The sequence below is a fragment of the Chanodichthys erythropterus genome, chromosome 12 (genome assembly GCF_024489055.1).
Source record: "Chanodichthys erythropterus isolate Z2021 chromosome 12, ASM2448905v1, whole genome shotgun sequence".
Classification (NCBI taxonomy): domain Eukaryota; kingdom Metazoa; phylum Chordata; class Actinopteri; order Cypriniformes; family Xenocyprididae; genus Chanodichthys; species Chanodichthys erythropterus.
The window spans coordinates 51,067,630-51,094,985 of NC_090232.1; the positions used below are offsets into that span (position 1 = coordinate 51,067,630).

Sequence of the window (27,356 nt, forward strand, 5' to 3'; positions counted from 1 at the left end):
ATTTAAAACACAGGTGAAACACCAGTGAAAAAATCTAACCTTTAATTCCTTCATATTAACATAGGCTACATTTTGCCCTATTTTTACTTAAAACTATAATTGTTCAAAATGTGTAGTTTCCTGACGATAGGAAAATGTGCAACTGTTTAATAATTCAATGTTGTATTTAAAAATAAAAATATCTGATCATAAAGATATTTATATTATATTTACAAATAAAATATGTTTAGATTATTTAGATATATTTTTATGAACAAATATAAATTAACAGATTTTTTTTTATGTGTATTTTACGCAATAATGCAGGTTTGCGTCATGGTTATGCAATGGCATCACGCCATCATTTAGCAACTTTCAGCAACAAATCGACCCGCCTTTAGCAACTTCCCCTGAAAATGAGTTGGCAACACTGTCAAAATGTCATTTGGCTCGAGCGTACACACCCAGCAGCTGTGATCCTCAAACAGGATGTATATTGAATATAAAAGGACTATAAAGGAATAATACTCTTACTGCATGTTCAATCATATGTTAGTGTTTTGTTAGTGAATCATAGTGTCATGACTTTACTTTGACATTACTAACTCATTATAACTAACCATATCCTAACATCAACTCATGCCTTGTTAATGCATTATTTTGTCATGACTTTACTTGAGAGGGACAATTCACTGTATACTTACTAAATTCAGCACATGATTTTATTTTAAACTTAACATCAAATACACATAAACGAACACAACTAGTATTCAGGCCAGTAAAGTGATGTCGTGTGGCTTTTCAAGAAATCAGAGAGAAGAGGTAGAGTATCATCACTGTTACGGTTAGTTAAAACCAAGGAGGATGCAGGAACAAACATCAGCAGCAATAGGTTTATTCGTCAAAACTCAACATGAGAACAGAACAACTACACCATCAAACAAACATTAAGAACAGACAAAGGAGTGCAGGGAAGTGAGTCCATATAAAGGGAGTGCTGACGATGAAGAGCAGGTGTGGGGGATCCGTAATCAGGAGAGTGATGAGGAAGTGAGTGCAGGTGTGGAACAGGGAGGATTATGGGTAATGGAGTCCGGGAGTGACGGGAACTGTGACAATCACGGCCTGCGTCTGGATATGGAGACTGAGCTGTACTGATCCCAGCAAACTGTCTGACCATGATCCCAGTTTGGTTGTTTCTTTAGGAACGGTTCCACAAATGTTCTTCGTGGGTTTTGAATTTTTATTTTTTAATTAGCTGCACATAAGTCACAGTAGGGTGAGTTTGAAGGGAAAGAGAACAACACATAATATATAAAGAGTACTTCTTATTTCTTCTTAAAGAGGCTGTTTGATTTGGTTTAGCCATAAATATTAATGCATTAACTATCAAACTAACATGTAGTTAAGGTTGCTGTTATTTATGTGTGAATCCATATGACTCCTGTCAAAGTTAAAGGGATAGTTCAACCAGAAATAAACATTTTTTCATTAATTAATTACTCACCCCATCAAGAGTCCTCATGACACTCAAAGCCAGGGGCAAATCAGGTCTACTTTAGGATCCCAAGTGATCCAGTTGGCTCAAATTAATTTTAATAAGTACTCTCATTAGTGCCTGATTCCTATAAAAGCATGTTATGATAAATGCTGTTTGACCTATTTTGTAATGACCTATTTTATACTTAGCTTATTTACTAGCATAGCATACAGCCTGATGGCTGATGTTAGTTCTTATTGGTTCACAGTCAGGTGTGAACTGGTGATCATATCCGTTTTCTCTATTTCCTGTGGTGGATTGTTTGTAGAAAGAGCGAGTAGCAGGGACCTACTTTCTGTTGACTGTATTGCATCGATTTCTGCTGTATCGTGTTTCCATCAAATATAATCTAATGTAAGCTAAGTTCAGCAGTAGTTCTTTTGATGATGACCAACAGCGAATGAGTCATGAAGGACTATCCCACTATCTTGCCCATATGTTGCGACTGGACGCTGCTACAACAGAAATAAGACAAGGGAAACATTTACACAAACATTAAAAAACACATACAATATATCTACAGTACAATGGCAAAATAATTATTTCAAGTTTTTATAATTTGATTACTGACAGCTAAATTACTGTCTGTTGTAACTGGAAGAAAATACTGTTTAAGATTTATTGACTGGTAGATTAAGGATATTTTCTTCTTTACTGATTATAAAGAGAAGATCACATTGAGGAACTCACACTCATGGATTCTCATATTCAATAGAGCCTGACTGGTGAAGAGCAGGTCTGGGATGGACAGTCTATGTGAAAGACATACTGACTATTAGACAGATTACCTGACTATAGAAAGCACAAACTCTATCACATGTATATTTTTTGATATTTTACTTACTGTGAGTGTGTTGTACACATCAGAAGATCTCGACTTCAGGTCAAGAGCTGCATATGTTCCTGTCCTTGGAGAATCATTCTACAGGGAAACGAGAGAAGGACTTGCACTACAAAACACATTTTTCAATTCTTTTCAACAATCTCTATATGGGCCAATTTCAAAACACTGCTTCAGAATTGAATCAGTGAATCAGAGCACCAAAGTCACATGATTTCAGCAGTTTGATAGGAGATCAGAATCACTAATTTGAAACAAAAGATTTGTTAAGTTTAAAAGTTTCAGGTGTTTTGAAATTGGACCATATAGATATTGTTGAAAAGTCGTTATTTGTTTTTTTGGTGCACAAAATGTATTCTTATCACTTTATAATATTAAGATAGAACCACTGTAGTCACATGAACTGATTTAAATATGTTTTTAGTAGCTTTCTGGGCTTTGAAAAAGAAAAAAGGAAATTAACTTGCTTGCAATGCAGGCCATCGGATTTTATCAAAAATATCTTAATTTGTGTTCTGAAGATGAACAAAGGTCTTACGGGTGTGAGACAAGAGAGTGAGTAATAAATTACATTAATTTCATTTTTTTTGGTGAACTAACCCTTAATAGTTACAATAACAGTAAGTGTCCCTAGCAACACATATACAAAAGTGTCAATCTAAAGCAACTCTGGACCTCAAAATCCACTTTTTCCTGCAGAGTTTAGCTCCAACCCTAATGAAACACACCTCCCTGCAACTCTGTAGTAATGCTGAAGGCACTAGCCGCATCTGAAAACCTAGGCAGCTAACTGTTGCCTCGCTGCCCTATCAGGTAATGACTTAGCAGGCAGCATTTACTCACATGGGTACCTCATGAAACTGATTTCAGACGGATTAATGATGCAGCATAACGGTTAATTAAACGATCAAGAACAAAACAGAGAGAGCTTTGGTGACAACAAAGTGAGTATTTAATTACTACAATACTAATTCCTCACTAGAAATGTTGGATCTGAACTCTGCAGGACAGTGGATCTTGAGGTCCAGAGTTGAGAACCCCTGATCTAAAGTGTAATTATTCCATGGTCTCTTTCTTCTCACATTTTGACTGCAGCAGTAAAAAACATGAGTGTGATAATACATATACATGTAGAAAGAAGCTCTAACTGATTTATTGAATTATTTGATCATCTCACCTCATACTCGTGTATTACAGATCTTCTGTTTTTCCTTTTCTTCTGACTGATAAAGGGAAGCACAAACAAGCCATTTCTTTTTAATAATGTCCTATTATATTCATTCAAAAGCACATTATATACCTACTCTTTATTGATTGATTTTACATTATAAATATGATGATGATGATGATGATGATGAATAATCCTCCTGATGTCGCTGCGATCACAATCACATTCATACCAGCACCATGATGAACTGAAAGAGGAAGATCATCATGATTAACTCTCCAAACTGATGAATGATGTGAAGATACAGGAGTGTGTTAATAAAAGCTTCACCTGTGACAGTTACAGCGTCTGATCTCTGAGATCCATGTTGATTGTGAGCCTGACAGTACAAGCGTCCACTCTGTAGTGCACTGAAACTCTGTCCAGATCCAACAGCTGAGCTTTCATTCTCCTTAAACCAGCTGAAGTTCAGAGCAGGAGGGTTTGAATCACTGCTGCAGATCAGAGTCACTGAATCTCCTGACACTGTTTCACCAGATCCGTTTATCAACACTGAGACGTTCCTGGGAGGGTCTAAAACAGAATAACGTACTCGGTTACTAACGTAACCTTGGTTCCCTGAGATACGGAACGAGTACTGCGTATGGGGAAAGGTCTCCTTTTTCCCTGTTACTGAAGCCTTTTTCAATAACGCAGTGTAACTGCATCGTCATTGGTTCACTCATAGACAAGTTGTTGAACCAATGACGGCGCGGCATAGCCACGCGTCATATGGCGACAAAGCCCGCGAATATTCCCGCCGAAATGGGCGGGGTAGCTATATAAGCAGGCGCTTCGACATAGGATTTCAGGTCATTCGACTGAAGCGACGACACTGAAGCCGCAGCCTCGTGGCACGGCATGTAACGCAGTACTCGTTCCATATCTCAGGGAACTGAAGCGCTGAGAGGGAAATGACCTGTGCTCTGAATGGAGTCGAGAGCACCTTAGGGACGTAGCCATGCCTAGGTTTCAAAACGACCTTGAAGTCCTTGGGCCCGAACTCAAGGCATGCAGGGCTCAAGTCACCAACATGCTTAACCGATGCTAGTGCACGTAGCAGAGCGGTTTTGAGCATCAGGGGTCTGAAGTCAGCTGAACACAGTGGATCAAAGGGAGGCCCTTTGAGAGCTCTGAGGACCAAAGAGAGATCCCAGGTGGGAACGGTGAGAGGATGAGGTGGATTCAATCGCCTAGAACCTCTCAAGAAACGCACCACAAGGTTGTTTCGTCCCACTGACTGGCCAGCGATAGGAGCGTGAAACGCTGCGATGGCTGCTACGTAAACTTTGAGCCTTGAAGGGGTGCGACCCAGTTCTAGACGCTCCTGGAGGAAAGACAGTATCGGAGATACATCACACTCCACTGGGTCTATGTTGTGTTTAGAACACCAACTAACAAAGACTGACCATTTCTGGGCGTAGAGGCGTCTCGTGGACGGAGCTCTCGCCTGAGAGATGGTATTTAGCACGTCCCCGGGGAGGTTAGCAGGCTCCCATTGAGGGACCAGAAGTGCAGAGCCCAGAGTTCTGGCTGGGGATGTCAAATTGACCTGTTCGCCTGAGAGAGGAGGTCCCGTCTCAGGAGGATCGGCCACGGAGCTTTCGTGGAAACCCTGAACAGCTCTGAGGACCAACTTGGCTCTTCTACCAGGAGGACTTTGTGCTTGTCTTCCCTGATTCGTTTGATGATCTGCGAGATCAGAGCGATCGGGGGAAAAACGTAAAGGAGGGTGCTGAGCCAGACGTGAGTCAGCGCATCGTCCTCCTTTGAGAAATAAATTGGGCAGTGAGAGTTGTCTTCTGAGGCGAAGAGGTCTACCTCTGTCTTCTTGAAGTACTCCCAGATTGTGAGAACCGTCTGGGGGTCGAGCATCCACTCGTCTGAGGGGACATTGCTCCGAGATAGCATATCTGCTCCCAAGTTTGTTCTCCCGGGTATGCGAGTCACTCTGAGTGACTGAAACCTCGGTAATGCCCATTCCAGAAGACGCTTCGCCAGAGCGCATAAGCGGCTGGTCGAAAGACCGCCCCGGTGATTTATGTATGACACCACTGTCATGCTGTCTGACTGGACTTAAGATGTGGCATCCCGTCAGGTGTGCCTAAACACGTGAAGGGCTCGAATCACTGCCAACATCTCGAGGCAGTTGATGTGCAGATGGCTTTTTCGTGAGACCACGAGCCGAAGGCCGGTCTGCCCTTTCAAAGAGCGCCCCAACCTGTGTTGGATGCATCTGATGAGAGCACCGTCCTTCTGGACAACGCCTGTAGGGGTACACCTTGACTGAACCATACAGGGTTCATCCAGGGTTTCAGAGCTGTCAAACAGGCCTGATTGACCCTGAGACACAGGCAGCCGTGCCGCCAGGCATGAGGAGGGACCCGGAACTTCAACCAGTATTGCAAAGGCCGCATCCGTAAGAAGGCCGAGCTGCAGAACCGGGAAGGCGGAAGCCATCAGCCCTAGCATCCTCTGGAAGTACTTCAGAGGGAGATAGGCTCTGTTCCTGACCAATGCCGCGAGCTGCTGAATGGCCAGAGCGTGCTCTGGCGATACTACAGCCGTCATATGGGCTGAGTCGAAGACTGCACCCAGGAACATTACACGTTGGCTGGGGAGCAGTGAGCTCTTAGCAAAGTTTACCCTGAGACCCAGGCACTCCATGTGGCTGAGTAGCACGGATCTGTGATGCTCCAGCTCAGCTCGTGACTGGGCTAGGATGAGCCAGCTGTCGAGATAATTGAGAACCCGGATTCCCAACTGTCTCAGTGGGGAAAGCGCCACGTTCATGCACTTGATAAAAGTGCGAGCAGCTAGGGACAGCCCGAATTGAAGGACCGTATATCAAGAATCACCTGTGATGGAGGGCTATTTGGATGTGAAAGTATGCATCTTTCAGGTCCAGCAAGCAGAACCAGTCCCCGGGGCAACCTGCACGAGGATCTGCTTCAGCGTTAACATCTTGAACTTCCATCGCATGAGGGAAAGGTTCAGGAGTCTGAGGTCTAAGATGGGTCTGGGACCGCCATCACTCTAGGGAATGAGGAACTAATGGCTGTAATCGCTCTTTGAGGGAGAGACCATTTCTATAGGCCCCTTCTCTAACAGAGACATCACTTCGGCTTGGAGGACGTGAGCGTCCCCGCCAAAAAGCGGGGGTCTGCGAGCAAACTGGAGCGAGTAGCCTGAGATATTATCCCCAGAACCCACTTGACAAGGGGTTGAATGGCACCGGGTGGCAGGCCGCTGGGATGGGGCCTGCACACTGGCTAGTTTTTAGAAATGCTGACACATCCTCATGAACGTGGTTTGCAGGGTTAAACCGGCAAATGACACGCTGAGAAACTCAGCAAACAGATATATGCTCCTTGGAAAAAATATGCATCATGTGTCCCACCTGAGTTAAGGGAGAGCATCAAGATATATTCAGCCGAGCGGTGTCGGAAGTGAGACCGCTTTTCCTCAATGAACATGGCTTGCAGGGCAGAGCCAGCAAGTCACTTGAACAGAGTTCCAGCATAATGAGCATGTTAGGTCCACCAAGCACAAATGAGCGTTGAGCTCGCTTTAAGTGAGCGCATACATCCTCATGAACGTGGCTTGCAGGGGCAGGGCCGGCAAATGACACGCAGAGAGACTGGAATAAATAAGCTACATCGACTGATATACTGAATATATAAACAACATAGGTCTCACCTGAGATGGGTGAGAGTGCCGTTATATTTCTCATAGAACGCGGTTTGCAGGGCAGAACAGGCAAGCAACGCACTGAAAAATTCAGCAAACTCGGCAGAAATACACTATCAACTAAAATATATAACATATGTCTCGCCCGAGACAGGGGGAGAGCGACATGTTATATTTCTCAATGAATGCGGCTTGCGGGCCGGAACCGGCAATGAACGCATAGAGAAACTCAGCGCAAACAGCAAAATCAATATAAAAACATGTTTCTAGCCCGAGTTATATTTCTCAATAAACGCGGCTCGCGGGCAGAACCGGCGAACAACGCGTAGAGAAGACTCAGCGATCAGCGAAGCGCGATATGAAGTCGTCGCTGAAGGAGAGAGAACTGAAATCCAATGACGATGCAGTTACACTGCGTTATTGAAAAAGGCTTCAGTAACAGGGAAAAAGGAGACCTTTCCCCATACGCAGTACGAGTGAAGTATCGAAAGGGAACATATATAATCATTAACAATTACAATAAATTTTAAATGTAACGTTACAGTCACTGAACCATCATTAACTCACACATGACATTTAAAGTCACAGCATCAGAGTATTTCTCTCCATGTTTATTTCTGGATTTGCACTTATATTCTCCACTGTCATCAGAGCTGATCTTTGAGATGCTGTAGATTCTTCCAGATCCTACAAACGTTCCTCCTTTAAACCAGCTGATTTCTGCAGGAGGGTTTGAATCACTGCTGCAGATCAGAGTCACTGAATCTCCTGACACTATTTCACCAGATCCGTTTATCAACACTGAGAAGCTCCTGTGAGGATCTAAAACAGAAAACAAAACTCATATATAACTATTAACAAGTACAATAAATTTGCAATGTAATGTCACAGTTACTGAATCATATTAACTCACACATGACGTTTAAAGTCACAGCATCAGAGTATTTCTCTCCATGATCATTGATGGATATGCACGTGTATTCTCCACTGTCATCAGAGCTGATCTTTGAGATGCTGAAGATTCTTCCAGATCCTACAAACGTTCTTCCTTTATACCAATAGATTTCTGCAGGAGGGTTTGAATCACTGCTGCAGATCAGAGTCACTGAATCTCCTGACACTATTTCACCAGATGGACTGATGGAGATCACAGGATTCACTGGAGGATCTACAGGAGAAACATGAAATATCAAGACTCCACATGAAAAATAATAGTGGCCTTCTTAGATTATATTTATTATATAATGTTTATTATACATGTTAATTATTCATATTCTGATTATCATTTTATAATGATAATTTATATAACTTATATGGTATTTAAATAGTGTGTTTTATTCTTGATTCTAATTTTTAAAAGTACTCTGGATTTGTCACAAGAGTAAATTTGTTGTGTCACATAATGACCGTATATAATTTTTTTTTTTTTTTTTTTTTTTTTTTTTGCCCTGATGAAGGCCTGAGTGTCGAAACCTAGCACACAGACCTTCAAAGATTTTCCACAAAATGGCAAAAAAAAAAAAACTCAAAATCTAATACTTTCACCCATCATTCACCCCACCAATGTGCTTTATTTCTGTTGTTACTTGCAGATGGAGGGTCCAGAATTTTGCATAAAAACATGAATGCCATTTGGAGTTTAAAAGCATAAATGTGAAGCTTGTTATTTCATAGAAGCATTGGAGGGACAAATAAACTCAAACTTCAAAGAATATACTTACATCTGATATTGAGATAAACAGCAGGAGAGATATAACTGTGTCCATCTACACCACAGCTATATCTGCCTGTATCTTCTCTGCTGACTCTCCAGAGGTCGAGCTGGTTTCCAATAATTCCTGTAGTTAATGGCTGTGAGTTTCTGTACCAGATGAATGTTGCTCTGTCAGTCAGAGTGCAGCTGCTTTTACATGTCAGACCGACTGAATCTCCCTCTGTCACTCTCTCAGGAGACTCCACCTGAAGATCTGAACACAACACACACATTATATCTAGTGCTGCTGTCATACACTGATTATTATTCAACATAATGCACAGAAGAAGAGAGAAACCTCATGAAAGTCACCTGTGACAGCAAGAGTCACTCCTGGTTTACCAATCCATTTGTATTTATCAGTGATGAATCTGAAATAGTACATGTGTGAATCCTTCAGTGTCACATGACTCAGTCTGATGGTGCAGTTCTGCTGTTTATCTCCCAGATACTGAAGCCTCTGACTGTATTCAGGGTCTTTAGACAGATCTGGAGGATCTACATCCTCTTTTACAGCACCTTTGGTCCAGAGCACATTCGTGATCTGATATCTAGTAGGGTATGTATAAGTGCAGTTCATTATCACTGATGAGTTCTTTAGTACACAGATGTGTGAAGTACTGTAACTCACACCCCAATCAGCACTAGAAACCCCTGAAACACAGATTAAAGGAATGGTTCACATAAACATTATTCTTCCATAACTGACCTGACATGTTAATCTTTTTTTTTTTTTTTTTTAGCTTTACTGACATTCACTGAAATTTGAGAAAAAAAAAAAAAAAAAGGTTTTGACAGAGTGTTCAGTAACACTGATGATTTGTAAGACAGCCCAAATTAACAATTTCCTTTAAGAAATGACTAACAAACAAACCAAAAAATAATTATCCAGCAGGAGCGACTCACCATGAATCATGAGTAGAAACACCAGAGGAAGAGGAGGAGCCTTTATTATCAGTGGCATCACTGCAATAATAATAATAATAATTCCTTACATTTATATAGTGCTTTTTAAAACATGCATACAAGAACAATAATACAGTATAACACGCACATCATGAGAGAAAAAAACAACCTTTAGATTTAAAAATATGTAAAATACTTTAATATATTGAAAGTATGAAGCATATTCAATGTCCTATTGAATAGGTCAGAGGTTTCTACAACAGTATTAATCAGACTATATTCACATATTAACCAGAGTAACTCTTACCGTGTTCTGGTGAGTCTCTCCAGCAGACGATAAACTGATGAAATTCTCTTAACATGGTTTATTTTAAAATGCTTGCACAAACAGAAAATGTTTCTTCCTCTTTCTTGACTCCTGCCCACACAAGCAACTTTTCATCATGATCCTGTGAAAAAAAAAAAAAAAAAAAAAAGGATAAAAAATGTAAAGGTGCCCTCGAATGAAAAATTGAATTTATCTTGGCATAGTTAAATAACAAGAGTTCAGTACATGGAAATGACATACAGTGAGTCTCAAACTCCATTGTTTCCTCCTTCTTATGTAAATCTCATTTGTTTAAAAGACCTCCAAAGAACAGGCGAATCTCAACATAACACCGACTGTTATGTAACAGTCGGGATCATTAATATGTACGCCCCCAATATTTGCATATGCCAGCCCATGTTCCCAACATTATGAAAGGCATTACACAAGGGCAGCCAGTATTAACGTCTGGATCTGCACAGCTGAATCATCAGACTAGGTAAGAAAGCAAGAACAACAATGAAAAATGGCAGATGGAGCAATAATAACTGACATGATCCATGATAGCATGATATTTTTAGTGATATTTGTAAACTGTCTTTCTAAATGTTTCGTTAGCATGTTGCTAATGTACTGTTAAATGTGATTAAAGTTACCATCGTTTCTTACTGTATTCACGGAGACAAGAGCCGTCGCTATTTTCATTTTTAAACACTTGCAGTCTGTATAATTCATAAACACAACTTCATTCTTTGTAAATCTCTCCAACAGTGTAGCATTAGCCGTTAGCCACGGAGCACAGCCTCAAATTCATTCAGAATCAAATGTAAACAATATAACAGTATCCATGGGTTTCATGTGACGTCACTGTATTTTATCGCCGCCATATTTGTGTCCGGTCACAGCTGCGTGCTCTGTTAAAGTCTATGGTGACAGCAGCTACAACTACCAGAGGAAGGCCAACAAAACGCTCTCAGAAGGTTCACAACAAGTTTACAATATGTCTGGGATATGTGGTGCTGTTAGCCGTTTTAACAGTCGTCAGAACTACACATTTATTTGATCCCAAAGGAGTTAGATCGGCGGAATTATTGGCTTCATTCAAAAAGGACCACACCACTGGCAGCCAAACAGCAATGCACAACATTAATAACTGCTGGGACTGTCATTTATAACATTATAATTGTATACAATATTGTGAATTCTAGTTGCTGTGTTTCGGCGTGTTATTACAGGATGAACAAATTCACGACACAAGCTGACTACATTACTTAGTTCAAGTACATGCGTGCATGATTTTGTGCAAATATAAGTTGTAATTTTATGTCTATCTTGTATAAATATATATATGAATTACCCTATATAGGATGTGTTCTTTTGAGTTAATTAAAGGGTTAGTTCACCCAAAAATGAAAATTCTGTCATTTATTACTCACCCTCATGCCTTTCCACACCCCTAAGACCTTCGTTAATCTTCAGAACACAAATTAAGATATCCGTGAGGCCTTCGGGAGTAATGTCACTTCCTCTGTCAAGATCCATAAATAGGCTACTAAAAATACATCTAAATCAGTTCATGTGCGTACAGTCGTTTAATATTAATATTAGAAGCGACGATAATATTTTTGGTGCGCCAAAAAAACAAAAAAAAAACAAAATAACGACTTATTTAGTGATGGCCGATTTCAAAACACTGCTTCAGGAAGCATCAGAGCACAGTGAATCTGTGTGTCGAATCTGCAGTTCGGAGCGCCAAAGTTACGTGACTTCAGCCGTTTGGCGGGTTTGAACCGCGATCCGATTCATGATTCGATACACTGATTCATAACGCTTCGATGCTTCCTGAAGCAGTGTTTTGAAATCAGTCATCACTAATTAAGTCGTTATTTTGTTTTTTTGGCGCACCAAAAATATTCTCGTCGGTTTATAATATTATATTAATATTGAACCACTGTACTCACATGAACCGATTTAGATATGTTTTTAGTACCTTTATGGATCTTAAGAGAGGAAGTGACATTACTCCCTATGGAGGCCTCACGGAGCCATCGGATTTGAACTAAAATATCTTAATTTGTGTTCCGAAGATTAATGAAGGTCTTACGGGTGTGGAATGGCATGAGGGTAAGTAATAAATGACAGAATTTTCATTTTTGGGTGAACTAACCCTTTAACCTTCTAGCAAAGTGCTTCATTTTACGGGTGTTCACCAGTGATGCGCGGGTCAATGTATAAACAACCCACACCCGACCAACGCTTTCAACTAACCCGTCCGCAACTCGGACCACAAAAAAAAAAAAGAAGAAAATATTGTACCCGACCCGCTTCCTGACCCGCATTTTTTTAAAAGCAGTAAATGCTCATTGTAGAGTCATTGGGACATAGACGTAAGAACCCCCCATCAGCCTCCCTGGCCAATAATATCCGGCCTGTGGAGGAGAGAAATATTTCAGGACCTGACGTGGTGCCCTCAGAGGTGCAGCGGCGAGAGCAGGCAGTTCTTGAGGCGGCCCATCATTTTCCATTTCAGCTGTCAGATGCATATTATTGATGAATGCGATGTTTATGTTTCGACCCTGCTTAAAGAATTAGCCTAATCAGCAGGTCAACTGAGAGAAGGCCCACTTTTGGAAAAGTGTGAAAGCCCTTAGGAGCGCAAACCGTTCTTTTTCTGAATGTTGTAGTGTTATGTAATAAAGGCTTGATTTATTCATTTATTTCGTTTCATTTTCTTAACAATTAAGATGCTGCATGTGTTTATCCAGTCTAATCGAAGTGTGCGTCTCTCCCCCGACTTTCCCAACAAAAATCCCGCCCCCTCTTAGAAAATGCATAAAACTGACATTACTGAGCTATATGCGTTTAAAAGTAACGTAGCCTATTAAAATTGTACAATTTCATTGCTCAGTTCAACGTGTTGGGAAATCGGGCATTTTGTCCCGCGTCAGCATTTATTCAAAAGTTAATAACGCTCAACATTCAAAAGGTAGCTAAATAAGGATTTCTCACTTGTATTAGTAGGCTTGGCTATTTCGCCCAATTGAAGCTCTCACAAGCACAAAATGCAGGGATAGAATATGTTAATAAAGTATTTATTAACGCATTTTAGACGAACAAAAACAGGTAGGCTAAGCCAAAGACTACAATATCCATAAATAAATGTTCACAAAAACCCATGAAAGTAAAACTGAAACCTTTATTAAGTAAAACTGAAAATTACAAAAGTTTAATTGGCATCTTTATTTCAAACGACCCGACCGACCGCGACCCGAATATCATTAAAAATATTTTTGGATGACTCGTAACCGCGGGTGACCGCGGATGACCGCAGGCACCCGCTCATTTTGGATCGACCCGCGCATCACTGGTAGACGCGCTCTCCCCATAATAACACTCTGAAACAACAACATAGAGAATTCACAACGCTTTATTACAATAGTGTTCTCGTTATAATGTTATTTAAATGACAGTCCCAGCAGTTATTAATGTTGTGCATTGCTGTTTGGCTGCCAGTGGTGTGGTCCCTTCTGAATGAAGCCAATAATTCCGCCGATCTAACTCCTTTGGGATCAAATAAATTTGTAGTTCTGACGACTGTTGAAACGGCTAACAGCACCACATATCCCAGACATATTGTAAACTTGTTGTGAACCTTCTGAGAGTGTTTTGTTGGCCTTCCTCTGGTAGTTGTAGCTGCTGTCACTATAGAGTGCCTCAGGGATGACGCATTTTTGTAGGCAAAACCCGGAAGCGAGTTAGCATTTTAGGACTTCCGGTTCCAACGCCGTAAAGTCTATGAGTTTTTTGAATGGGTTTTTGCTAAATCGCCTGAAATAAGGTCTGTGGTTAACAAAGCCTCTAAATACTTTCACGTTTTGATCATAAAACATACCAGTTATAACCCACTTGTGATTTTTTTTTTTACTTTTACTGTATCTTAAAATCGGCGGTTGCTAACAAATTGCTAAAAGGGACTACTTCCTTTGGCGGGGACTTTAGGCGTTATCATGACAAACAGGACATTTGGACAGCATTTCTCATGAAAAAGTGGATAAGTATTCATACACAGCGCAGATCATAATCGGCGAGCATGTTTTTAAATAGAGTTGTTTTCTAAATAAAGTTTGAGGAAGCTTGGTGGTGACGACGTTGATCCGCGACCATGTTGTGCTGTAGTCCGTTTATAGCCTACTGTTAGCCTTTTATATCTGACCACTTTATTTAGGCTTCAAAATCTATAAATGTTGTGTTAACTTGTAAAGATTATCTGGATAGACAAAACGTCTAAGTCTCATAACCCTTTGTTAAACACAGAGCTTATTTTCTGCGATTTTCCAAAAGTCTATGGGAAAAATGAATAGGCTTTCAGTTGAGGGAACCCGTGCGCCGCTAACTTCCGGGTTGGCCTACAAAAACGCGTCATCCCTGGGGCACTCTATAGACTTAAACAGAGCGCGCAGCTGTGACCGGACACAAATATGGCGGCGGGAATAGCGGAAGTGACATCTTTGAAACCCATGGAAACAATACTCACATAATCTGACGCATGCATGCCGATTGCTGGGCGAACACTTTGTAAAGATCCATTTGAGGGTTATATCCACAAGTTTCCTACGCCCCATGAGGCCTTGCATCAAACGTGGGAGCGTCTTCCGGTTCGAAGTAAACAAGCTGGACGTGACACTCATTTATTCAACATTTGACAGTCATTCAAGATTTAACGATCCAAACTTGTGAACGTTTGTATTTTACTTATAGTTTTAAGAATCCAGCAACAATATTTGAACAATGTTTTACAAGAAAAAAAGTTAAAGTAATAGTAATTTATTAATTTATGTCAGGAGTGCACATCAATCATGCTAAATCTAACTGATATTTGTTTTGACATAAAAAGAAAACACAGACCTATTCAGTTGGGCCTGCTTCCATTTATTTACGATCACGAGAATGCACAAAACAACTCCACTAGTTACAGGATAATAATATCTATATCTATAATAGGAGTTATGAGTTATACGAGTTAACCGGCGTGTGTGGATCTGTGAAAGATATGCATTTGTCAGGAATCAACAGGCACAGGGAAGAGACAGATAAAACATTAAACCAAATAAATACACGATTATAATCACATAAGAATTGTCTTCGTTCCTCAAGCAGTCTCTGATATTTTCCATAAACGTGTGTATTTATTATCGCAATGGTTAACATAAGTAGCCTTTAGCATCGCATATATGACAGTGGAAACGCGACTGGCTCTGGCACGCACGACACGTTAGGAGTCAATAATATCACATCATAAAGCTTTGGTGCATCAGTGACAGGTGAAGTACAGACAGTGGTTTGTTCATGTATTGCAGGGTCAGGATGCTCTAGTCATGCAGCAGCACTTTTGTGGAAGGTCAGTAAAGTAAAGAGCAATTAAGGGCACAAAAACTGTTTATTGTATTGTGATATTATTAACTAATAATGTAGTAAACTGAGATGTTGTCCCTGAGGACCGTAACGACATCTCTCCTAAAGATTTGCAACTTTGCAAAGTAAACAATGATCCAAAAAACACTTAGCCTCTTCGCTAATTAGCACACAAAATACCATTGGTATGCTACTTCCGCCGCCTCACCGGAAGTTTTACCCACGTTCTCTTTTACAGTAGCGGCCCGCGGAAACAGGTGGATAGAGAATACGAATCTGACGTCACGCCGCGTTGAGTTCTGGGTAACTTCTTTGTTTATACGCCATATTGACAGGATCACGCAGCCTTTCCGTCATTGAGTTTAGTGCAGTAATTTGTTTTTTGTCATGATTGTGAAAAATTTCACCATTGTATGTCATTAATGCTGCATCGATAATGGCGATAGTAACTGGACAACGAACAACGTTTTTTGCCTTTTCTACGTGTAAAAACACCAAGGGAAGCAGGTCGAGGAGATGATGAGAAGACGCCGGATGGCAAATCTTTTAGTAATGGCACTGATTAAACCCACTGCATATCACTCAATAAAAGAATCACATTGCTAAGTGTTTTTTGACATTTTTGGTTTAATAATTAACATTACCTTTTGCGAGTCCGCTCCGCTCCGCTCGTGAATTAGTAGAACTTGAACGGGGACATTCAAATGCTTTTAAGAATGAAGAAATGCTTAATGCACCGAGACAAACACAAAATTCTGCACATATCTGTTAAAGCATACTGTGTGGAGAACGCGCTGCGTTCATATTCAGGGCTCGTCTGCACATCTTTTAATATAATGTCATCAAAATACATTAAGGCAGCGTTTTTAAAATGTGCCCTTGCAAGGACTCCCTACTAAACTGTTGACAAGCTCCTAGGGTTTTGATTTTGTTTGTCATTTGTTGAAATAAATATAAAAATACAGTGTGTTTGTGTCCGTCTGTCCGCTGACTGACCCATAATCTCTGATTCTCTGGGATCGTGGAAAGGAATATTTACAATGACAACAGTTGTAGGCCTACTCAATATGCTCGTTTAAGCATCATTTAAACGTTTCCAACAAATAAATGAATCGACTTTTCTCAGCGTGTTGAACACATACTTTTATTTGGATATTCATATGATGGCTGAAGCAGCAGCGAGCGTCCAGCGTGCGACACGGTAAACAGATGAACATTGTAAACTAAATTCTACAAAACTTGAAAGTGAAAGTGAAAAAATAAAAATAAATAAAATTATCATGCGATGCTATAAATAGCTTCTGTTCCCTGCAAACGATACCATTAAAAATGTGAATGTTCCACTTAATGGCAGAAACAAAACAAAAGGTAAGCAAGTATCTGTATTCATTTCAGTGCAAGTAGTAGGGGGCGATCCTGTCAAAATGGCGGCGCCGCCCCGGCATGCAACGCGGCATGACGTTGGTTCGTATTCTCTATTAGCTGTGTAAACTTTGTTTAGGCACTGTATAAGGCAAGCGCGAGCTCTTTGGGCGGAGAGCGTCAGCATTTAAAGGGGCCGCACAGCATAAATCGGCTCATATTTATTGATGCCTCAAAATAGGCAGTTAAAAAAATTAATTAAAAAAAATCTATGGGGTATTTTGAGCTGAAACTTCAGACACATTCAGGGGACACCTTAGACTTATATTACATCTTGTGAAAAAAACGTTCGATGGCACCTTTAATGTGAATCATGCACACATATTTATTAACATATTGGACGTATTTAGTTTCACTAAGGCTTGCACATGTTACAGTGTTTCTCAACTGCTTACACACAAAATCCTTGATGCTCAAACAACAGAACCACACACCAAATCTGCAAAACAACATGAATTCTCGGCCTTCGACTCAGTTTTCAATTTCATAAAACATTCTCTATGTCACACACAAAAACCTAACAGAAATTATCTTAATTTCCTTTTTCAAACACAACCATAGTTTCTGTCCAACTACACATGGTTGATGTATTTCTTTTCTTTCGTACTGTGTAATACTATATTACCAACCACAAATACTTGCAGTAAATAAATAGTTTGGTTTCAGTCTTTTGTGTTTACCGTGAGTTTTTCAACATCTCTCTGCCAATTACTTTCAATCTTGTACAGAAATGAACACAGGAGCTTATGAAAGAAGAACTTTAGGTTTTGAATAACTGTGTATATGATATATCCAAAAACAACATTATGGCAAAGGTGTTTGTGTTTGAGATGTGTCCGTGATATTCTGAATGCAGTGCTTCATTTTGCAAAAGATGTGAGGCATTTTGCATTTTGTGTGTGCAATTCTTAGGTTTGTGTGTAAAGTTTTGAAAAAAAAAAAAAAAAAAAAGAGGCAAAGTTTTGAAAATGTGTGTAAGCAGTTGAAGAAAACTAAGATTGAAGGGATGTTCAGGGATATATAAAAATCAAACTGGGTTTTTAAAAACATAAAATCTTTCTTCCCGGAAACATTTTCTGAAGAATTACTGAGAAAGACACTCAATAGAGGAACTTGTATTGAGTAAGACTGGATGTCATCATTTTGACCACAGACAGACAAGTTATATTTTGAAATTCTTGAGAGTTTTTTTTTTTTTTTTTTGCCTATAGTTTACTAGTGAAAAGAATAGCATCATGAAGTGGTGGGCAGTAGAGGTGGGTGGGACAGGAAATTACCTCATCCAGCATCAGTTCACCCACACATAAGCACCAGCCCATAATGAAGAACACATGTACGACACACAGTGTCTCAATATACGTCACTGATCAAAATTAATTCTCAGATAATGTTGCTTAATACAAAGCCCCTAAAAGAACGTGATTGATAAAGAATGATATAGGAAAATTATATTTCAAATCTTTTGCATCTGCTAACAAACATTTCCCGGGGAAGAGAGAACGCAAAAGCATTAAAGCAAAAGCACTTGTCCCTTTAGGGGCTCTGTAAAACGTTAGTATTTTCATTAAACCAACATTTTTTAACACACTCACACAGAAATAACTACTCTCAAGCTTGAATTTGGTCAAAATGATATGGATTTTTTTTTATTTGGTCACAGAAAACATTGAAGTCAAAAGTTCAAATCGAATTACCAGCCAGTGACATCACAAACGTTTTTTAGTCTCATCAAAAACTGTTGTGGGTTCTTGACTCTTTCCTTTGTATTCTTCATCTCGTAAAAGATCATATTCACTGCATTCCTGTCATTATTTACCTGAATGATGAATAATAAATAACTGATTATGCTACATTGACAGCCCTACTTCCAGAACATTAATTATCATTTGTTTAGGCCTTTGTCTTCATGATGGTCTCTGTTACTCATTTGACACGGCTGTAGATCACAGAAGCGTCGTCCACAGTTTCAACATTTGATCGCCTAAAGAACATAAAATTAAATAAAGGAAAATAGAAACAATGATCAGAGTGCATGACGATACAGTCATTTTAAAAGTAAAGACATCTTGTATATCACATTACTTAAACCTCAGTGGGACACAAAGTTAAGAAAAATGTCCAGATTTAAAGAACTATAAATTCTCCTTACATCACAATCATAAAAGTAACATGCGGATGAGTGGATGACAAATGTTTTATTTTGGGTGAAGTGTCTCTTTAAGCTGGTTCTTCTCACCTCACAGCAGATTCAGGCTGGTGAATCCTGATATTGCCGTACTGGCTTTCGTTCTCCTCTGATCTCTTGGTCTGGTTGTTTTTGTGATGTTGTACAGTTGCGTACTGGATCTCCTCAGTATCTCTGCGATCAGGAGCGTTTCTGTCTCTTCTGGGTTTGCTGGAAGTAACAGTGGCGTACTGAGCGTCATCACGATCAGCTGATTCAGAAACATGAACGTCTCTCCCTGTTATGTTAGAGTACAGACTGTCCTGTAATGGAAGAAAATTAATTATCTATTATTGACATTTTGGGTCAGTTCACACAGTGTTTATTCATTTTCAGTGTGCTACATTTTCACTGTTTTCTGTTGTTATGTAATATGCATAAGAATACAACCTGTCTCGTTGTTTGACATATTTAGCTAATGGTCAGTTATATGTGTATTTTCTTTATAATACAATGAATATAATATTTGCATCGTTTATAGTATTCATAAAACTGAGGAGAACACATGAAACAGGCCTTTTAAAGGGGCGTTCCCAGTCCGAATGACCTCATGTGAGGAGGTCAATAATTTTGATAAACTTTTGATATTTGTACTGTAACTTATAAAGTAATCGTAGAACAATTATACTGCTAGACAAACTAATTGTAATCAATAAATTGATTTTTATTTTTATAACAACATCCGCCATTGATTTATAATGCTGAGCCCAAATAAACCCTGGAGAAGTCTTCTGTCTGACTGTGAGTATATTAAAGTGCTTATAATTTAGGTCAGATTTGACTGATTTACCTAACCTGAGAATACAGGAGTCAAATTAAGTCTGATTTACGCTTTCGCCTGGCTCCGTGAGTCTCCGCTGACTGCGCGCGCTCCTCCCCAAAAGGACGAGGCGTTTATACATGACGCGCTCATAGTTGTACTATTCTTCGAAAAGACAGGGGGTGACTCAGTAATTGTTCTCTAAACCATCAGGGAGCAGCGGTGAGAACATGTAAGGTAGACACGTGACATAAGGGGTGCTTCTCAATTCTTATTTGTGCATCCACGTTTCCTTTCCTTGCTTCCTTTCCTTGCGTCTTAGCTCCACCCTTTCAGGATGTGAGGGAAGGACACAAGGAAAAGACGTGAGGATGGAGTAATTTAATCAAGTGAAATTATATATCCTCGCTCCCTTTAGCGTCACTTCAAAGCGTCAACAGCAGCGCTCAAGGGATCTACCTATATGTTGTTAAAGTTTGGTTATTTAAAAAATATATAATAAATATTAATAAAGCAAGATGCCGCATTGAAATATGTGAGATGCAAAGTTTATTTAGACTGCATGCATTAAAGCGTGCATTTAAATTATTGTGACAGATATGAAGGGGGAGGAGAATGTACAGTATAAGTGCATCAAGTTTCTCAACAAGAAAGACTTCCGCAAAAACACCTCTGTATCCTCGCTCATAACTCCTCAGGAAGCCTCCTCACTCCTCGATCCTCGCCTCCTCGTGGTGCAATTAGAGAACTGAGATATCCTTCAAGATGGCTGAGCTCGATCGGTTTCCGGGTCATAGGATGGAGGACGGAGGAGTGAGGAAACGAGGAGTGATATTGAGAAGCACCCAGAGGCTTCACCGCCGAAGCCGTGATGATGTCATTTTTGCCACGTGCAGTCAAGCAAACTTGTAGACATGTCAAACATAAATCAGACTTTATGCACTGTAAAATATATAAACACATGCTAGATGCATGTGTTTGACTGTTGCACTCATGACAAAACCTTCTATAAATGCTCAAACTTGAAGACATTAGTGGAGCGATACAGTGGAATGAAAAACATTTATTATTGTTTAATATGTACTGTATGGATGGTCCTGTTTAACGAGATTATTCACATGTTGAGTCTGGATGATTTACCTGTTTCACTGTGAGGTCTTCAGTTTTAGCATCTCTTCGTTTTCTCCTGTAATAACATACAATAAACTTTAACTGCATTTTAAAAACTAACTACTTATCACATGACATGAGGCATTTCTACCAGCACTATTCTGAAAGTGAATTACTGTACATGCACACACTCACTGTAATTGAGAATGACTCACATTATAAACAGAATGATGATGATGATGATGAAGAATCCTAAACATGCCACTGTGATCCCCAACCAGACATGCCAACCAAGACCATGATGCACTGAAAGATGAAGAATTTGAGTTCAGATTAAAGCTACACAACTCTCTTGAGCTTATAAAATAAGATCTTCACCTGTGACAGTTACAGCGTCTGATCTCTGAGATCCATGTTGATTGTGAGCCTGACAGTAGAAGCGTCCACTCTGTAGTGCACTGAAACTCTGTCCAGATCCAACAGCTGAGCTTTCATTCTCCTTAAACCAGCTGAAGTTCAGAGCAGGAGGGTTTGAATCACTGCTGCAGATCAGAGTCACTGAATCTCCTGACACTATTTCACCAGATCCATTTATCAACACTGAGACGTTCCTGGGAGGATCTAATAGCAATTATCAGATTATTTATTTAAACTTTTTTTAAATTATTAATGTGAAATAAAATTATTTAACAAAAAACAAAACCAAAAAAAAAAAAAAAGACAGAGAGAGAGAATTAAAATCTTATGTTTTATAATAAACTCACACATGACGTTTAAAGTCACAGCAGAGTATTTCGCTCCATGTTCATAGGTGGATCTGCACTTGTATTCTCCACTGTCATCAGAGCTGATCTTTGAGATAATGTATGTTTTTCCAAATTTCAGATATGTTCCTCCTTTATACCAGTAGATTCCTGCAGGAGGGTTTGAATCACTGCTGCAGATCAGAGTCACTGAATCTCCCTCCTTTATTTCACCAGATGGACTGATGGAGATCACTGGATTCTCTGGAGGATCTACAGGAGAAATATGTAATATCAAGACTCCACATGAAAAATAAGAATGTGAATAATATGTACATGGTATATGGCATTTTTCTATTAATGTTCAAGCTTTTGTATGCTGATACTGTTTTCTTGGCCTTTTTAGATTACATTTCTTATATTGTTGTGTTAATTATTCATATTCTATTTATAATTTAATTTCGTATTTAATTAATGTGTTTTATTCTTGATTCTAATTTTTAAAAGTACTCTGGATTTACCACAAGAGTAATTTTGTTATGTGTCACACAATGACAGTATATAAAGCGTTTGAACTTGAACATGCATGTTCATTCAGAGTCAAAATATGAATATTACATATATAAATGTGACTAGTTGGATTTTGCACACATGGTCTGACTCTAGAATCGCTTCACACTCAAGTAAATTCAAATTTACATTCAAGCATCATTAATCTCACCAATGTACTTTTATTTCAGTTTTTACAAAATTTAGCATAAACAATGTGAATTCTTGGATCCAACATGAGTGGGGACACAAAAGTGAAGCTTGTTATTTCATAGAATCATTTTAAATCATCCTTCTGTTAAAGTGTATGCATTATTTGAGCTTTAAGGTGTTTAAAATCACATATAATGTATTTCCAAATGTAGGTTAGGGAGGAGCCTAAACATTCAGTCCTGTCAATCATCATTATGATGAACATATATAAGCAGCAGTAACTGCGTAATCCCAGTGACAATCCTTCCAGCATCCCTCATCCTCCCCATCTCCTCCTCTATTTCTCTTATTCTCCCTCTATGTTCTATCCTCTTGTGAATTCACATCTTGTGCTGTACTGTTGAAACAGTATTTTACTGCTGTTTTTAATGATCAGAACAGTTTACTTTCACTTTTAAACAAAAGGAGGTACAATTTAACTCTATTGGCTTTAGAAATAAAACTTCAAAGAATATACTTACATCTGACATTGAGATAAACAGCAGGAGAGATATAACTGTGTCCATATACACCACAGCTATATCTGCTTGTATCTTCTCTGCTGACTCTCCCGAGGTCGAGCTGGTTTCCAATAATTCCTGCAGTTAATGGCTGTGAGTTTCTGTACCAGATGAATGTTGCTCTGTCAGTCAGAGTGCAGCTGCTTTTACATGTCAGACGGACTGAATCTCCCTCTGTCACTCTCTCAGGAGACTCCACCTGAAGATCTGAACACAACACACACATTATATCTAGTGCTGCTGTCATACACTGATTATTATTCAACATAATGCACAGAAGAAGAGAGAAACCTCACCAAAGTCACCTGTGACAGTAAGAGTCACTCCTGAATGACCAATCCATTTACCATCATCTTTATCAGTGATGAATCTGAAATAGTACATGTGTGAATCCTTCAGTGTCACATGACTCAGTCTGATGGTGCAGTTCTTCTGTTTATCTCCCAGATACTGAAGCCTCTGACTGTATTCAGGGTCTTTAGACAGATCTAGAAACTCTCCATCCTCTTTTACATCACCTTTGGTCCAGAACACTCTCCTGATCTCATATCCAGTAGGGTATGTATAAGTGCAGTTCATTATCACTGATGAGTCCTTTAGTGCACAGATGTGTGAAGGACTGTAACTCACACTCCAATCAGCACTAGAAACCCCTGAAACACAACATTGACAAGAAAATAATGAAAATGTCCATCTATGAAAACTTTCTTTTATAAAACTGGTGTTTATGTAAATGAAGAACTACACTTATCATGTGTAAAATCTACAGACAGACAGAAGATGATTAAATACCAGAAACAGAAGAGTAAACACTAAACATGAAAAACAGTCTGAACTAAATGTCAGAAGTTTCAGCAGGTAGCATTATGTATAAGTTTTGTTTGGATACAACAACCAAAATTCAGTACATTTTTAGTAGATATTTTACTGCTGATCTTTTTTCCCCAGGGCTAACAGCAGGACTAACTTGATCAGTCACAATCTCTGTTTCTAATATTGAGTTATTATCAGTCACACATTTTCAGGAGAGACTCACCTGGAATCATGAGCAGAAACAGCAGAAGAAGAGAAGGAGCCGGTCTCTGTGACATCACTGCAGAAAACTAAATCATTTACACAACAGCACAACATGTCAGCTTTAGCTTCAAAAACACAATAACTTCAGTCTATTGTACTGTAAACACTGTAAAAATCACGACTGTTAGCAGTTTTCCACCGTTGAAACTCATTTAAAGGCAACATTAGGCACACATGAGCTCTGGATGTTCAGAGATTATTATGAAAGAAAATGTTTCTCACTTCAAGTTTCTTCTGTGAATGGAGATTCATTAGTTATTCAATATTCATCACTGAACAAGTGTAACTCTTACCGTGTTGTAGTTTCAGACACAGCAAACAGACTCCAGGAGAGTGAACTGAAAATGTGAGCTGAAAACTTTCTTCTGCTGTTTTTGCTTTTTTTTCCTTCCTCTTTTTGAAGTCTATTTTAGTGACCTGCCCCATGCCGAGACAGGAACAACCCAAATGAAACTACTTGCAAAGAATGAAATCTTTCAAGATGATAAAAAAGTGTAAATGCATGACTGCAGATCTTTCATAATAATATTCAAATGAAGCTCTCCGCGTAAAGAGACTCTTCCTGTCACCATGATCAGTATTCATGAGGTTTCTGAATAGTTAGTGTTTGAAGAGGCGTGTCTGCTGTAAGAGATGCACTGCTATGATTGGCTGAAATAAGTAGAGCTGCCCTTGACTAAAGATTTTTCTGATCAACTAGTAGTTGTTCATTTTAAGTGATTACTCAACTAATCACACTTTATATACTTTACTTTTTATAATAATGAGCCTTTAATTGCCTACATAGCCTATCAGTGCTCAAACACATACATACATGGCAGTATAACATGAAGGCACCAGTGCGATCACAAATGTGGTTCCCTTTGGTCTAACTCAAAATGTTATCTAAGTTTTAGAAAGAGTCACACCAAAGAACCTGAACTGATCTTAGATGGAATAAGTATATTTAACAAATAAAATTTTTTATAATAAGCATATTTGACAAATTCATCAGAATAAAACATGCCCCTAAAGTCAAATTTTACAGGGCATCTTTTATTGAGTTTATAGACTAGAAAGAAGCCTGGCTGTTGCCACATAAGTATTTCCTCGTTCAGCTCCCACAGCACTCGGTCCTGCTCTGCTTCATACTACAGTAATGTTAATAATCACATCGATGAACATGATTTCTTCCTGAGTCCTATCCCGATTATTTTCCACCGGCTGTGAAGTGAAGATCACATGTCCCATGATTGTGTGCTCAAACTTGGTGTCATCAAGCTACCTCTAGCGGACAGAAAAACATACATTTTGCACCTTTAATATATGGGGCAGGAATATGCAATTTAATTCCCATATGTAAAATAATCAGGCAACAGTATGATGAATGGATGGATGGATGGATGGAGTAACCTTGAGGATGGCCAGACTTTACCTCCACTGTCCTGAAGAGGGAGGTTTTTTTCACTGTGTTTGGGTTTATCCATGTGCATTAGGGAAGTGTAACTCAAACACACAATATCTATCCAGTATTTAGTGTGAGAACAGGTAGTGGGAGTCGAGGTTGAAGAGAACCGTCACCTCCATCAGTTTCTCAAGTACTATATCTGTCCTCACACTAAATCAGAGAGAACTGCACTTTTTACTCTTCAATATCACTGATAAACAACAATTCAGCATGATAACTCTGAATCGGTCTCTGTCAGCAGTGCTTGGTCTTTCAGCGCTGTGGCTGATGGAGAACTCACTGGCTCTTACCGTCACTGGATCTGTGGGAAGCAACATCTCAGTCGCCTGCAGATATCCTGAAACGTACCAGAATAACAGCAAGTTCTTCTGCCAGATGAGCGACTCGTTTGCTCAGAGAGATCCTCAGTGTGTTCAGACGACCCGGAGAGAGACGAGGTCTGAACGAGGGAGACTGGCAAATTAAATTATTTTTCTCACACCTTGCGATTGTGGTTCAAAAATATTTTGGGAGCCATTTAACACTTATGTTGTATTTGGGTTTCTGAGAGCCCAGCTATAAAACATGATTAAACGCAATTAAGTGACGTGCATTCAGTTTCTGTCTGGTGGTGATGTTACAGTTCACTGAATCACAAATAAGTGCACACACACAAATTAAAAGGTTGTGTAAATGTAAAGTCAGATTACATTTTGTGATTAGTTCATGCTTTCAATAATCATTAGTTCATGCTGGATAAAGTATTAATTTATGGATTAGTACATGATTATTCATGTACCCTTATTGTAAAGTGTTACTTAATTTATCGCTAGAAATGTCATAAAAAGTGGAAAATGTTGGTCAAAAATGTACATTTTACACACAAACTGGTCACCAACCTCAAATTTCAGATTCCATCTTTATTTTTTAGCTCAACTGCCATGGAATGCAACACTCAGGATTGTGGGATATTAAAGGCAGGAAGGGATACATCTGTGCTGCCTTCAAAACTTGTTACCTTCCTATCTCTGTATCCTGCCTGCAGAAGCAGCATTTTTCAGTTTTTGGATGCAGCTCTTGATTATCTTGTTCAAGTGTGTTTGATTAGGGTTGGAGCTAAGTTCTGTAATCACTCCATGGTCTCTTTCTTCACACATTTTGACTACAGCAGTAAAAAACATGAATGTGATAATACATGTACATGTAGAAAGAAGCTTTAATTGATTTATTGAATTATTTGAACATCTCAACTTATACTGGTGAATTGCTGATCTTCTGTTTTTCCTTTTCTTCTGACTGTTAAAAGGAATCACAAAAAAGCAATTTATTTGAACCTTATCCTTTTGTATAAATTTAGCACATTATATTTCTACTCTTTATTGACTGATTTTATTTACATTATAAATATGATGACGCTGATGAATAATCCTCCAGATGACGCTGCGATCACATTCACATTCCTAGCAGCACCATGATGAACTGAAAGAGGAAGATCATCATGATTAACCCACTAAGCAAAGTTATGTCCAGATGACGTCTTTTCAATGTCTTTGTCACACACACACACACACAAAAAAACCTCAGTCACGCATCTATCCATAGGCAGTAAACCACACGTTCACACCTTTAGACAACTTAGCATCTGTAATTCACACATTTTAGGATTGTGAGGGAAACCAGATTTGAAGGAAAAATAT

The 27,356-nt window shown here is 39.1% G+C and overlaps 2 protein-coding genes across 2 annotated transcripts; both read right to left on the reverse strand.

The window, feature by feature from the left end:
* Positions 1 to 864: 864 nt before the first annotated feature.
* LOC137032892 (B-cell receptor CD22-like) lies at positions 865 to 10,252 on the reverse strand. The gene is made up of 11 exons (XM_067404895.1): positions 10,224 to 10,252; positions 9,917 to 9,976; positions 9,323 to 9,664; positions 8,979 to 9,224; positions 8,171 to 8,425; positions 3,859 to 4,101; positions 3,685 to 3,775; positions 3,538 to 3,583; positions 2,364 to 2,441; positions 2,210 to 2,271; positions 865 to 1,974 (listed from the first exon to the last, which is right to left on the reverse strand). The coding sequence occupies exons 2-10, from the start codon at positions 9,972 to 9,974 to the stop codon at positions 2,212 to 2,214; spliced, it is 1,419 nt and encodes a 472-aa protein (XP_067260996.1). The 5' UTR covers positions 9,975 to 9,976; positions 10,224 to 10,252; the 3' UTR covers positions 865 to 1,974; positions 2,210 to 2,211.
* Positions 10,253 to 18,686: 8,434 nt separating this feature from the next.
* LOC137032653 (B-cell receptor CD22-like) lies at positions 18,687 to 24,557 on the reverse strand. The gene is made up of 10 exons (XM_067404508.1): positions 24,527 to 24,557; positions 24,193 to 24,249; positions 23,453 to 23,809; positions 23,118 to 23,363; positions 21,916 to 22,167; positions 21,530 to 21,772; positions 21,367 to 21,457; positions 21,182 to 21,227; positions 19,294 to 19,544; positions 18,687 to 19,038 (listed from the first exon to the last, which is right to left on the reverse strand). The coding sequence occupies exons 2-10, from the start codon at positions 24,245 to 24,247 to the stop codon at positions 18,981 to 18,983; spliced, it is 1,599 nt and encodes a 532-aa protein (XP_067260609.1). The 5' UTR covers positions 24,248 to 24,249; positions 24,527 to 24,557; the 3' UTR covers positions 18,687 to 18,980.
* Between the last annotated feature and the right edge of the window lie 2,799 nt (positions 24,558 to 27,356).